The sequence below is a fragment of the Podarcis vaucheri genome (assembly GCF_965113315.1).
Source record: "Podarcis vaucheri genome assembly, chromosome: 8".
NCBI lineage: Eukaryota > Metazoa > Chordata > Lepidosauria > Squamata > Lacertidae > Podarcis > Podarcis vaucheri.
Window position 1 is genome coordinate 45,094,791 of NC_138766.1, and position 13,748 is coordinate 45,108,538.

At 40.2% G+C, this 13,748-nt stretch overlaps 2 protein-coding genes across 4 annotated transcripts in view; one reads left to right on the forward strand and one right to left on the reverse strand.

Annotated features, from left to right (window-relative positions):
• RAB31 (RAB31, member RAS oncogene family) overlaps positions 1–2,518 on the reverse strand; it is a 38,240-nt gene extending 35,722 nt beyond the window's left edge. Inside the window, exon 1 of one of the 2 annotated variants that reach the window (XM_082234929.1) lies at positions 2,370–2,518. In XM_082234929.1, coding sequence (XP_082091055.1) covers positions 2,370–2,390 — 21 coding nt within the window. In that variant the 5' untranslated portion in view covers positions 2,391–2,518. The other variant, XM_082234928.1, reaches the window with a different exon arrangement.
• A 9,664-nt stretch (positions 2,519–12,182) lies between these two features.
• PPP4R1 (protein phosphatase 4 regulatory subunit 1) overlaps positions 12,183–13,748 on the forward strand; it is a 36,359-nt gene continuing 34,793 nt past the window's right edge. The window contains exon 1 of one of the 2 annotated variants that reach the window (XM_082234903.1): positions 12,183–12,276. The gene's annotated coding sequence lies outside the window, so the exon portion shown is untranslated. The remainder of the gene's footprint in view (positions 12,277–13,748) is intronic. The other variant, XM_082234907.1, reaches the window with a different exon arrangement.

Consider the following 13,748-nt stretch of genomic DNA (forward strand, 5'->3'; position numbering starts at 1 on the left):
ATATGCAGTTTTTAATAGTTTTGTTTAACATTTATAAAAAGTCTGTATATTGCAGTTTAATTTATGTTACTTATGACAAAAGGAAAGGCAAAGAAGCTGCAAATATAAGTACTTCTCTTTTTCTTTAGATGCTGTAACACAGCTGGTTTGGATAGCAAATGGAAATAAGTTAAGCAGAATGAAACTTCTGCAATTACCGGTAGTTCATTAGGTCACATACATCTTTTCCATCATTCCAGCGAAATCAGTGAAATAGGGTGATACACAGAAAATACTTTTTTAAAGGTTTTAGAAAGAAGGACAAGAACATGTTGATTGAACTAAGTAACGTCCTAGTAGAAAAGCACCTCTGCACTATAGCTGCCACCCATTCTGCTGCAGCATGGGTGATTATATCCTGCGTGGGTGGCCATTGTACTCAAGGTTTAAAGCAGGAGAAGGATTCTAGGCCAAAACCTAGGCATAATATACAGCACAGCAAAATAAAGACTCCCCCGAGTGATTTGCACACCCTACTGTGGATCCATAGGACAATCATAGGCCAGCTTTCTGTAAAATAAGTTCTGTGGCGCTTACTCTCATGTACGTCTGCAAGAGAACAAGCCTTCGTGCTGGTAATGTCAACAGTTTATCTCCAAGAGTTTTGACCTAAATAATCTATGCAATGGGCTATGTAGCTGGCATTGTTTGGCACGTATTAATTTACATTTATATCCCACTTTTCTTCCATCATGGAACACAATGTGGCATATGTAAGGTGGCTCCCAGGTGTTCTTTCATCCCAGAACTGACCAGACCCAGCCCAGGTTAGCTTCAGCAAAGTAATAGTCCTATGTGCCTTCAGATCATATCTCCACACACTGGAGTAGTTTTTTATTTAATCCATTCTAAGTGGCTCTTTACTTTTTTGGCAAATATTGCTGATTTTTAAACTTTCTTCTTCCTTATTTGTTGTACACACAATGCCATTCTCTTAAAACTAATACTAGGTTTATTTGTTTTGCCCAAATAAAAGGGAGGCAAGTCTATGTAGTTAGTATAAGCCAAACATGGCTGTGCAAAACAGTGTGTCATTCCAACAAAAGGTTTGTCAAGAACACTGAAAGCAAAAAGAGAAACAACTCCCTGGAAACCGGTCTGTGTTTGCCCGCCAAGTTTCAGCTGAGAGGAACTTAGCACAACTGATGCAAACTCTTCTAAGGACACAGTCAGGCGCAGAAAGACAAAATTTTAGCTGAGCTGTGTCTGATGTTTAACTGCTTTGCATGCGGGCCGTTTACTGTCCAACTACTGCCAAAATCAGTTGAAGTATGTAGCAATCCCTTTCCTCTCTCCAGCACGAAACGTTACTTGCTAAAGATAAACCACAAAAGACCATGTTTGGATAAAACATATTTTAGCTTGTGGAAGAAAGTTTAAGAGAGGGAGGAGGGATGGGCAAAATCCTTCTGTAGTTCAGCATATGAGAAGCACCAGTATTTGTTTTTAAGCCACCTTTCCCCCACCCCAAAAGAAACAATGGACTAATTCGTATGGAGATGGTGAATCTGGGCCTGGACCACTGCAGGTGGGGGCTGGTATGAGGGGGAGAGTAAAGCTCTCCAGTTAGAAAACTGGACGTCAGGGGAAAGGATTCTAGGACGATCATTTTCTATCTGCATACACAGGCTCGCCATCTCAGTGAGAACTATATCTCCCAGAAGGTATAAGACTCCATTTCCACCTGGTGGAACGAAGTGAGGTAGAGCAGGAATGGATTAAGCAGGGAAAGATCCCAGGCGCGATGGCGGAGGGTGAGGGGATGTCTGCCTAACATCCCTATCTAGCCCAACTGCCAAACTTCCCAGAAAGCAACTCGAGGAAGCGAGAGCCAAACAAGCCTTTGCAGAGCAAATGAACATCTGGCCAAGTGGGGGCCGAAGGGAAGACAAAGGAAGCTCTTCTGCAAAGACCACGAAACTTTCCAAGGTGCCTCGGGGCAGGCATCCTCCTCGCTCTCGTTCCTCAGTTTGCGCGTTGTTGTTTTACCCCCACGACACGGCTTGAGAAGCCAGCGCCTCCTCCCCGCCATCTCTCCTCCTTCAGCCCACACCCCAGCCCACCCCGCCTCTTGGTCGCTACTCACTCCAAGCAGACACACTTTCAGCTCTCGTATCGCCATCATCTGCTTGGGGCTAGGCGGCTTCGCATCCTTCGGAGGAGCCAATCTCCCTCGCGCTACCCACTTGCACCGAGCAAGGAAAGCAGCTGCGGCTATTTCTGGGCAGCCCCAGCCCTCAGCCGCCACCGGTCACATGGGCGCAGCCCCGGAGGCTCCAGCTCCTCCTCGCGTCTTTTTGGTGCTTTCCTCACCCAAACCCAACACGTACAAAATATCTGCGCTTCAGCATATTTCAGGAGACGCGGTTTCCATTCTTGGGTCTGTGCTGCTGTTGCTGCTGCTGCATTTCCAGACAGGCAAGTTAAAGAGACAAACTCTTCTGCGGCTCACAATAGCAATCTGGAGTTCCCGCCCATTTTTCTCCTCGCACATTCTTCTGGGGAAATTGTTCGATATCCAAAAGGAACAGCAAGAGGCAATGCTCCAAAGGAAGGGGGGGAGGAGGAGGAGGAGGTGAACATAATCTTTTGGGGAAAACGTTTCAAATAAAAAAATAAAAAAATAAAATCTTAATTCCCAAAAAGTACAACTAAAAGGACTTGACACATTCAATAAATACTCATTTATCAGAATTCCACTCAGTCGTACGTGGCATAACAAACTTGAAAAGTAATAATCTGTTTTTAAAAGCTTCGCTCCCAAAAAAAAGTGTAACCAGAAATGTCATTGATATATCACTCATGATATAACAGGATTTATTCACAGAAGAAACTGAAAATAATATCTTAGTTAGTCAGGACACTCTAACTGAGCAAGACCTGTCAAGCCCTACTGATTAACTGACATAATATTATAATCTGCGCCTTAGCCAGGAATGATAATAATAATAATCAATTTCTGCACTGGTAAACTAAAAAGGGAAACTGGATTCTTTGATGTGTACAAGTACTTATTTGCATAATATAGTCTACCACCCCTAGAGATGTCATTAGAAACCTAGCCCTGCCTCAAAGGAATGAGCAATGATTATGGGAAAAAATTCTATGCATACCAGATCTTTCCAGAATCACAGAGCGCTTTCAGACTTGCTATTTTGCCTGTGGGATTTAATCACATATAGCAAATCCAGGTTGTGCAATTAAAATGGATTTGGCTCTTACACAACAAACTCACTTAAGAAAACAAAAACAAAATAGACTTTGCAGTAAGAAAAGTGACATAAAAATGCATTGTGACTTGTCATAATATAACTTCTACACAAACAGATTAATAAACAACATGCATCCTATAATTCATACACACACTGTGTGCAAACAAATCAAGATGAATGCGCAATAAAAAGTGTCTACAGACAGAAATTCAGCCTAAATACAGTTGTTGTTTTTCAGTCCATATTCAGGTAGGCATCTATTAGTACTGTATATATCACATAGTAATTTTAGAGTGTAGTAGCCTGGAGGGCGAGGAAGGCTTTAGATGGGCAAAGTGTCAGCCCTAGTATTTTACCACTGTAAAATTATGATTATGTTGTCCAGAATTTCATTCTAGAAAAAAACTTGCCAGCCCAAGTGAGGACTCCTTGCAATAAAATGCATTGATTGACATAGCCTGTAACTTTCTGTCACAGAAGTGAATTGGCTTAAAGTAAAGCCAAAATGGTAAAGACACTGCTTTATATCATGGATTTCAATGGGATCCGCTGAGTCCCGTGCGATAAAGCAAACAGGCTGCAAATGGGATGAACAGAACAAATAAACACCCCATAATATGCATGCAATGACCTAAAAGGCCACAACAATAAATTTCAGTGGAGACATAAATTTCTCCAGTGATGTGGTTCCTTTTCCTGCCAAGGCAAATATAATAATAAAAAAATAGTTTAGTTAGTCTAAAGGGTTTCTTGTTGAAAGGGAGAAACTAACATTTATCTGCATGTATTAAGGAAGTGGACAGGAAAGAAAAATATATGGAGATGGGTAAATCTGTAGATCAACGTCTTACACCCCCCCCTCAGTGTCCACAGACTTAAGGCTGATAATCAGTGAAAGTTGTTATAGATTTGTGGGGGAGGACCCAAAGCCTAGAAATTAATAAATGGTAATATTTTAACTAATTGGGATATGAAAGGAGAAATATCCGCTGCAGAGGAATTTCTGGGCTAGCCTATGCAAACTGACCTGGCCAAGCTGGGCCTTTAAGAAGAAGAGTTTGAATTTGATATCCCACTTTATTACTACCCTAAGGAGCTAAGATTCTCCTTTCCCTTCCTCCCCCACAATAAACACTGTGAGGTGAGTGAGGCTGACAGACCTCAAAGAAGTGTGACTAGCCCAAGGTCACCCAGAAGCTGCATGTGGAAGAGTGGGGAAGCAAACCCGGTTCACCAGATTACAACACTACTGCTCTGAACTGCTACACCAAACAATACAGGGCCATTGAGAGCCATTGGCAATGCAAGAGAACTGTCCTTTTCCCCTACGCTGACATGTGATTTGGAAAGTTGTCAGGGTAACTGGACGTGATGTCACAGGAAGAGTTTGGGGCCATTGGCATAACTGAGAATAAGCTTTGGGATATCTGAGGAAAAGGCCAGATCCATCTTGGGCAGGCTGGCTGAAGGCAGGCTGGGAGAAATGCCTCGGGCTCCACTGCTGCGGGGAATAGGCTCCTCTTGAGATGCCTGTTCTGTAAGATCTGTACACCCTCCATCTACATGCAGGTATAAATATATGAATCATAAATCTTAAAACTACGACAGCCTCCAATGTGCCTTCAATTCTCCAAAGGGGCAGAGACCCCAGTTGAGGGAATCCCATGCATGGCTCAGCAGGGATAGGGGTGGCCTCTAACACTACTTACATCTCACTATAGTAGAAATATAAAATGGTTGGCACTTTGTTTTTGTCCAAGGCCATCTCCATGAGCTGTGCCAATCAGGAGTAGAGTTTCTAACTTGAACTTCTAGGGCCTGTGTCAAGAAAGTATTGTCACAAGATGTATTATTGACTCAGCAAAATGTTCACGATTATATTAGGCAGGGATTCAGGCTCAATTAAGTTGCACATCTCATCCTCACAACTCACACACCTCCACTCCTATCAAGCCCCAACAGATACAATACACATAAAAGTAGCCTATAGTAAGCCAGCATGGGTTGCAGTAAGGTATAGAAAAAGCAAATATATATGCCAGCACAACACTGCACCAGATCTCATTGTACTTTCTTATAAATACCTGACACAAAACAATAAATCTTCCCATACAGTCATGACCCAGAACTTGTTCCTGAGTACTTTTCAACTTATTTAATTATTACCCTAAAATAGCTAGTTTGTGAACTGTAGTCTCATTCATTTAAAAGTAATTAAGTTTACTAACCAGTTTTAAATAGGCTGAAATGTTTTAAGAACTAAAGCACTCATAAAGCACACTACAAATATTTTGTGCAAGATTCAATCTGTTAAACAAATGTGATTATCACGAAAGTCAAGGTCAAACAAGGTAAGGAGGAAATATAAGGACAATCTTCTCTGTTTATCTAACTCACACAAAGAAAAAGTTACAGACGTGTCCTTCAAGCTGCCTCTGACCCATTCTATTCCAGGAACCACCATAATTGTTTGTCTGCATTCAAAGAGCTGTGGTCAGGGAAACATTTCTGGGGAATTTGTCATATTTTAGTATGTTTAAAACTGCAGAAAAACAACTCTGATGATACTTGCCTTCTCTCCCTCCCCCTTTTGTAGCAGCTTGGTTGATCAGCAACTTTTGTGTTGTTGTTTTCCTTTTGTGATGTTGTGATTTTCCCCCCTTCTATAAATAAATTAAGAGAAACTAAAAAAGAATAAGAATGGAGAAATCTCTGCTTAGTGGTAGAGTGCATGCCTTGCATGCGTGTAGAAGGTCCCTATTCAATCCATTGCACCTTCAGCCCAAAAGACCTGTGGTAGCAGTGGTCTGAAAGCAGGAGTCTGAGACACTCCAGTTACAGTGCACAATACTGGACTAAACAAACCAAAGTTATGAGTGGTATGAAGAAAGGTAACAAATTAATTTTGTGCGTTCAGGTCCTGCTTCTGGACTTCCCAGAGGCCTCTGGTTGGCCACTGTGATAACAAGATTTTGGACTAGATGGGACATTGGCTTAATCCAGCCGGCCAGTCTTATGTTCTCATTAATTCATTTAACAAAAACCAGTTGTGCAGAATGACCCATGTCTATTCTTGTGCTGACTTCCATTAAAATTACTCTGCTCTTTCATCTGATCTGCTTCTTTTAACTAATCCCATTAGCTGTGCAACTGTTGCTAAGTATAATTACTAAATGACTGTACCACCTCAGAATGCATACAAGGGATGGCATATTTAAAAGCATTACATATAAACAGGTTGTTGGTTAGGCTGTGGACCATGGGACCTAAGCACTCAGTAATTTGCATTGGGCCCCCAATCTCCTGTCCTGTCTTCTCCCCGTTGCCTTAAAAAAACCCAAAACTATGCTAACAGGGTGGCTGGTTGCAGCGTAAATGAGATCCCAGCCACCCATCATCTTAATCTGCCCAAAGACAAATTTCCTTGATGTTCCTTTCCCTCAAGTCTTTTAAGTACCTAGCAATGCCCCTGCACATAAAAATCTCCATCCATCAGTTGGCTCTACATACAGTTCAAGTGCAAGCATGTTTGAGCTTGGCTTCTGACTTAAGTCTAATCTTACTGTTGTGTTAAACAACACCCCAATTTCCACCAGTTGGAGATTGGCTGCACGAGATCCCAGGTGTTCCAGGCGCTCTTCAAGAAATATGGTTCATTGCACACATATTTACACCTGGGTCTACTTTCAAGAGTGTTCAGAGCATTACATCTAAAGAGGATATTTTTCTCTACAGCAATGCAGCATTGGAGTTCAAGGCATCCTGCATACCATCTCCATGACTCTGTCCCAGCCTGCCAGGATGGTTCTGGCCTTCAAGGCACCTTGTCAGAACCTTCTGCCTAGTTGATGGTTTCAACTGATGGGTTAATGACTTGCTTCTAGGAGCTTTTGCCATTCTTAATGACTTCTATTCCAGGTGAGCCCCTGGCCTGGAAAAGAAGCTTCACCTGTATTTTCCCCTATTCTAACATCTATCCTTCAATATTCCAAATATTATCTGAAGTCTATCATTTATTAATTTATAATATTCACTAATTCTAGCAGTTATGGATGCCCTTGTAGCCCCATACTCTGTTACCCCAGATTTGTAACAGTAAGTTGCTGAAGGGTCAGAATAGTATTGTAACGAAATAACTGTGTAAATTGGATGGGATGATTGGTTTGGGCACTGTAGCTTTCCAATACATCTGTAGTTTAATTTGCCTTAATTGCTGATTTTACTCATTAGTCACTTTGTTTTCTTTTGAAGATCAAATCAAGTAGAGATTTGTAAAATAAATAAATAAAAATAATATTTGGGGTATGAAGTAGACTTTCTTTACAGTGAAAGATGACATAGCTGTCAATTTTTCCCTTTTCTTACGAGGAATCCTATTCGGAATAAGGGAATTTCCCTTTAAAAAAGGGAGATGTTGACAGCTATGAAGAGAAATGGAAGAATACCTTTATGTGTTTGTATCAAAATTTAACAGCAAGTGTTATGCTATGTAGATTACCGTATTTTTTGCTCTATAAGACTCACTTTTCCCTCCTAAAAAGTAAGGGGAAATGTGTGTGCGTCTTATGGAGCGAATGCAGGCTGCGCAGCTATCCCAGAAGCCAGAACAGCAAGAGGGATTGCTGCTTTCATTGCGCAGCGATCCCTCTTGCTGTTCTGGCTTCTGAGATTCAGAATATTTTTTTTCTTGTTTTCCTCCTCCAAAAACTAGGTGCGTCTAGTCTGGTGCATCTTATAGAGCGAAAAATACGGTATACTAATACCAGTGTTTTTTTGGGTGTGTTTTATTGAAATACTGATGATTTAACTCAACAGCACCAGAAATCTCTTAAAATCATTTTGTCAGGAGAGTATTTTAATGTGGCTTCAACAGTTGTGCATCAACAGTCTTATTTCTTGCACAGGAGACAGCTGGGGGGAAAAGCAGTCACAAGTCTTCCTTTCAGTCCCTTTACTTTACATTGCAAAGTATGAAAAGGGAATTAAATTAACTCCAAAGACTTATTGTCATGTAAACAGACTTGTATTGTGCCCAATGCCAAAGAGAGATAACAAGTTTCTTTTATAGACAGCCAGTTCATATACTGCCAAATCGGCATGAGCATGATGAGTACCGCTTGCCAACTAGAAATTCAGATTCAAACTGGCTTTAAAATGCTCAGTTTGTAGAAGTGCTTCATAAGTGCATTCTGCAGAAGCAAATGGATGATAAATATTTCAATAATCATTATCTAAGAGCAATATTTCAAACAATTTTTAATGTACTTAAGTAAACCAAACTTCTTCCTTGGTCAATAAAATCATACTATTAATTACATTTGAGCATTGTTGTCTGCCATATGTTGTCCCCCACAACAACAAAAAATACAATAACCAGAGGTTATCCATCAAAGTTCCATATTCACAGTGCAATTCTATGAAATGTAGTTCTGAGTATAAATCAGAAGTATAGCATATAGATCAGAGTTCAGGAAGAACACCAGAGGTTTAATACTGCAGACTCACAACATAATCCAGTACTACGCATTATGTTACAGAATTTAACAGACTATGTGCTTCAGTATATGCCTTTTATTGTGTGTCTAATATACAACTTCTATTCTAAAATACATTTTATTTCCAGATTATATTATAGCAGAGTATTATCACAGACTGTAAGCATGCAAGCTGGTATCAGCAGCAGTTTCATGAGCAAAATGAACACTGCAAAATGACCACAGAAATATCCACAAGTAATGATAATATTTCAGTCTCACTGATGCAGAGATAGAGAAATCTCCATGTTTGCAAAATATTGCCCCAGTGCAACATGTGAAATGGACTCTTAGTTTGCTCTTTCAGCCTAAGTATTCTATGCAGTACCTCCTGGCATCACCATCTGCTATCATTAAAATTTCTCAGAGGAATTAAAAGGCTAGTGATTGCTAAATAATTTATCAACCACGGGAACACACTTTTTATGTACTGAATGTCACTAACATTAGATGAAGCAAAATACTTTAGTCTTTCCTGGATCACTGTCTTGCAATTAATTTTGTGCAGTTTCATCAGTCATGGAAATGGGGTGATTTTCCCCCTCTTGTTTCAAACAAGGAGTTTAATTCAAAGAGACACACACATTTCCTTCCTCAAATATACTTTTTAATGAAGTTAGAAAAATATGGGACTATTAAATACCCACTAAAATCTTGGTAAAAATAATTTTGGATGTAATGTCGGAATGTAATGTTAGATCAATTCAAGCTGGATACATTTTGTACAGGTGATAGAAGGGCTGAATTACTCAAGTTTCTTGATTTATACATGTTCTTGTGCATGGATTTGTTGCACTGCAACATCAGTTGGGAACCAGACTATTATGGATAAAACTGTCAGAAACTCCCACAGTGGCTGGATAAAGCAGCAATATAAACAATTTCTTTATAGGTTGCCCATGGTAAGAATCTTCTCCAGGCAAGCAGTCGGAAAGCTTTATCTAACTTATGTGTGACAACAATGACACTTCCCTCATCTAACAGCAGTGGGCCAGTTTATATAGCCCAGTCTTGGAGACTAATAGAAAATGCGTTCCTCAATGCTCTATGTGTTTTCCAGTGGAGAAAACTGGTGATCCTGATGAAGCCCTGATCTCAATATGGAATTGCAAGATGAAAGAGTTGCTCCTGAGCATCCTCTCCAGTGTTTTGGAGCCTGAGCAACTCCTCCTTGATCGTAATGATGATTCTCATTATATAAATATGCAGGGCCCACTGATTATATAACCACATTTGCAGAACAGCCAGGGGTGGCAAATGCTAGGAAAATCAATACATACATATATATATATATATATATATATATATATATATATATATATATATATATATAATTAGAGAATTCACTACCTGCAGTGTATGTAGATTGTCTGTGAACCTTTTTGTTGTTGCTGCAGCATTTCACCAATTCCAACTTTGTATGGGACATTTTGACAGACCTGAAACTTGGCAAATCTTTATCATCTGTCCTCACAAGACACCTTTTGTAAGGAAAAAAAGAGACTCCATTTTGAGGTAATCATGCACGGAACTCAAGCTTATGACAACAAGAAGGAGCAATTGGCACATGCTCTGCCTATCAGACCAATGGGAAATATATGAGCTCAAGAAGGCAGTATAACAGCTTTTATTTAGATGAGTGGTCTTTTATCTATTTGCCCTTGAAAAAAGAGCATTTGGCATTGGGGATTGATGAGGAATTCCACACATCTGCCTCCCTGCTTGCAAGGCTAATTGCCCCATTGCACTATTGTATAGGTATAAAGATCTCCCCTGATTAACATTAGGGTCCAGCCTTTTTAGTTTTAATAGCTTTCCAGGTTGCTAGATGCTGCACCTTTATGTACTTGAATGAGAAATAAAATTATGCTTTGACTGATCAATCCTGGTGTCTGTTTTGCCTCCCTTGTTGGTGCTATTGAGTAAAATGGGACTCTACTGACAGCGGACACTGGGTGGGTATTTTCCTCACAACATAGCCAACCCACAAAAGCTTCACTGCAGCTTCCTACCACTTGGTAAAGTGGTGAAGAAGGTAAAACAAAACTGTCAAACTAGTTTTTTCTCTCTACATAGAACTTATGCAAACAACAATTCAACTGCATGAACGCATACATTTAGCAACTATACACTGCATGTTTACTGATTAGTCATTGTACATGTTTTGTATCAAAAGCCTCCCATAAATAGGGGCACATTCTTTTCTTGCTTGCTGAGACACACAGTATTAGAGATAGCTAAAACAGCTGGCTACATGGTGAATTAAAAAATTGAGAATATTTTGGAAAATAAGATCATCTAAGTGTAATTTACAGCCAGAGTTTGGAAAGAGCTGAAATTAAGCTTTTCGCCTGATTAAGGGAACATAAGAGTTATGATTGCGATCTTTAAAAAGGCATTCCATTCCATTTCCTATCCAAATTTTTAGTAAATGTATTTTAAAAGGCTACATTTAAGAAACACTGCTGCTACATATGCAGGAGGACCTTTTTAAATCAATCAACCACTTTAAAAATCAATTAATATAGCTGAATAATTAGTTGGTCTAGAAAAAGAGAATGAAGACAAATGGACAGCAATAGCCATTTAGGATTTGGTGCAGTAGCTCAACCTGAAATTCTGCTAAAGGTAGCTGGTAATCCCTGTAAAATAATTCAGCAATTGATGGCTAGCATGAGCTGTTACATTTATGTTGCTTGGACCATAGGCGCCGACTCCATGGGGCCTGAGGGGGCCCGAGCCCCCTCAAAAATTCGTTTGGGGGGGCTCTGCCCCCCCAATAATCTCGGGCGCCCCTCCAGCAGAGCGCCATCGCCGCCCCTCCCCCAGCCCAAAATGCACAGGGTCGGGCTGCATGCCTCCTGCCCTCCCTCCCGAGCAAAAGCTCCACCCAATTTCCTTCGGAGCTGATTAATAGGCGCAGCACGCTCTCCCCTATTCGCTCACGAGGAGGCGGCGCCACTTTATTTGCATATTCATGAGCTTATTTATTATTCATGAGCTTTCATTTATTATTCATTATTTATTATTCATGGACTCCCCCAATATTTTTTATAAGTCGGCGCCCCTGGCTTGGACATACCACTAAAGCCCATTTAGCCAGGGTCGGGGCCATCCCAAACAATTAGTGCTTTAGGTTCAGGTGTACAGTGTACCTAATGTTTTAACAGTACCTCTTACAGGTACACTCATCAGGGGGCATTACTGCAACTATTAGTGTGTGGGAAATCAATATTTGCCTCAGGGTAATATATAATGTGTGTTAAGTGAGAGAGGGATCCTAGGTATATCTATTGTGAGTGACTAGAGCCTTTGTTTTTAGTAATTCATTCTGCTTTTCTTATTGGTACCCAAGGAACAGCTCATTGTCATGGTGAGATTGTGACATTTCCTTGTACAGAGGCATATATAGCAGCCAATCATTTATCTTTGTCCTCCTACTCTACTCCATGCTACTTTCCTTAACCTTCAAGTAAACAGAGCTATGAAAGGTAGGACTTCTTTTTATTTTCAACAGTCATTCTTTACTCTCCGTTCCCCTTTTTTCCATTCCAAGTGTATAGAGCCCTCAAATGGCCGACATGCCTTAACATGCTTGAAATAAATATCCTAAAATGCAAGTCTTTCATCTGAGTTCTGATCATGCTTATGCCTTCAAAAATAATGGTTCAAGTTCAACACAAAGTTAAGCTGAATAAAATATATTGCAATAAATGGGCTTAAGCATGCTTAACTGTGTTGGGTTGTGAGCAGCATATTTTCAAACTCACTCATTTCAGATGTTTCATTTTTTAAAATTGCTTGATACACACACATACTGTCCAACCAATTGCATAGTACGTCGACTGAAAATTGTACAATAAAAATCTATTTCCCCTTTTGGGGGAAAAATCAGATTCTACAATGCAATTCCCAAAATTATTTCTGTCCCATTGAAGATGTTATAATTTATGAAAAGGCATTAAAAAAAATTATAAATAGTAGTATCTATGAAAAAAGAGATAGGCGTTGCCATTAGACATATAGTTGAAAGCTTTTAAAAATTAATCTCAAAACATTGATGTAGGATTGATACTTTTCAATTAAATTTTCATCTCCTGTCTCATAGAAATGCATTACTATTATTAACACAATAAAACTTTCAGGTTACTTTCCCTAGGAAGCACATATCTCTTTATTTGCAGAGTTCTTCAGTCATGCTAAAATCAAGCTGCAATCCATACCCCCAACAATGGGTGCAGGGTTGGGGGGACAGATTGAGCAGCGGTGTCTCTCCATCCAGCCCTGCTGGCTTTCTGCCCATGGAGTGACACTAGTATTACTTGGCTAAAATACAAAGGTCCCTGTTCTGTAACAGCAGTGGCAGACCTTGGGGTCTCAAGATGTCCGTGGTGCCCTGTGCAACATCAAAATTAAGCACTCTCTTGCCTTCCATTCTACGTAATAGTTGTGATGCTCCTAATGGTCTGCACCCCACCTGCCTCTGGCAACAGCACACACACACCCAGTCTGAAAACCAGGTGTTCTGGATCTGCTGAGCCAGCCCACTTGATGGCACTGGGGCCGATTGTTATTTCCCTGCCCTCTGCCTTCCACCCTGTGTGAGCAATAAGGCTAGAGATGCAACTGTTGCTCTATTGTTCTCTCACATTGCACTGCTGCCCAGCTAGTGTTTGGATTGTCCTGCAACCATGTTTTCAATACCTCAGTCCCTCCCCTGAAAATGTAACGTAAGGGAAATGTATGCTGCCAAGTAGTTATTTGTTTAGAACCTTTATAAACATTCCAATCAAAGTAACTTTGATTTTGTATGAACATAAAATAAAACCACACAGTTACTGCAATGCTGCATGTGTCTACTCAGAAGTCAACTCTACTGAATTTGATGGGACTTTCTCCCAGGTAAGCATGCACAGAACCGTGCGGCCTGAGTGCATTTATTTATTTTTCTAACATATGTCAG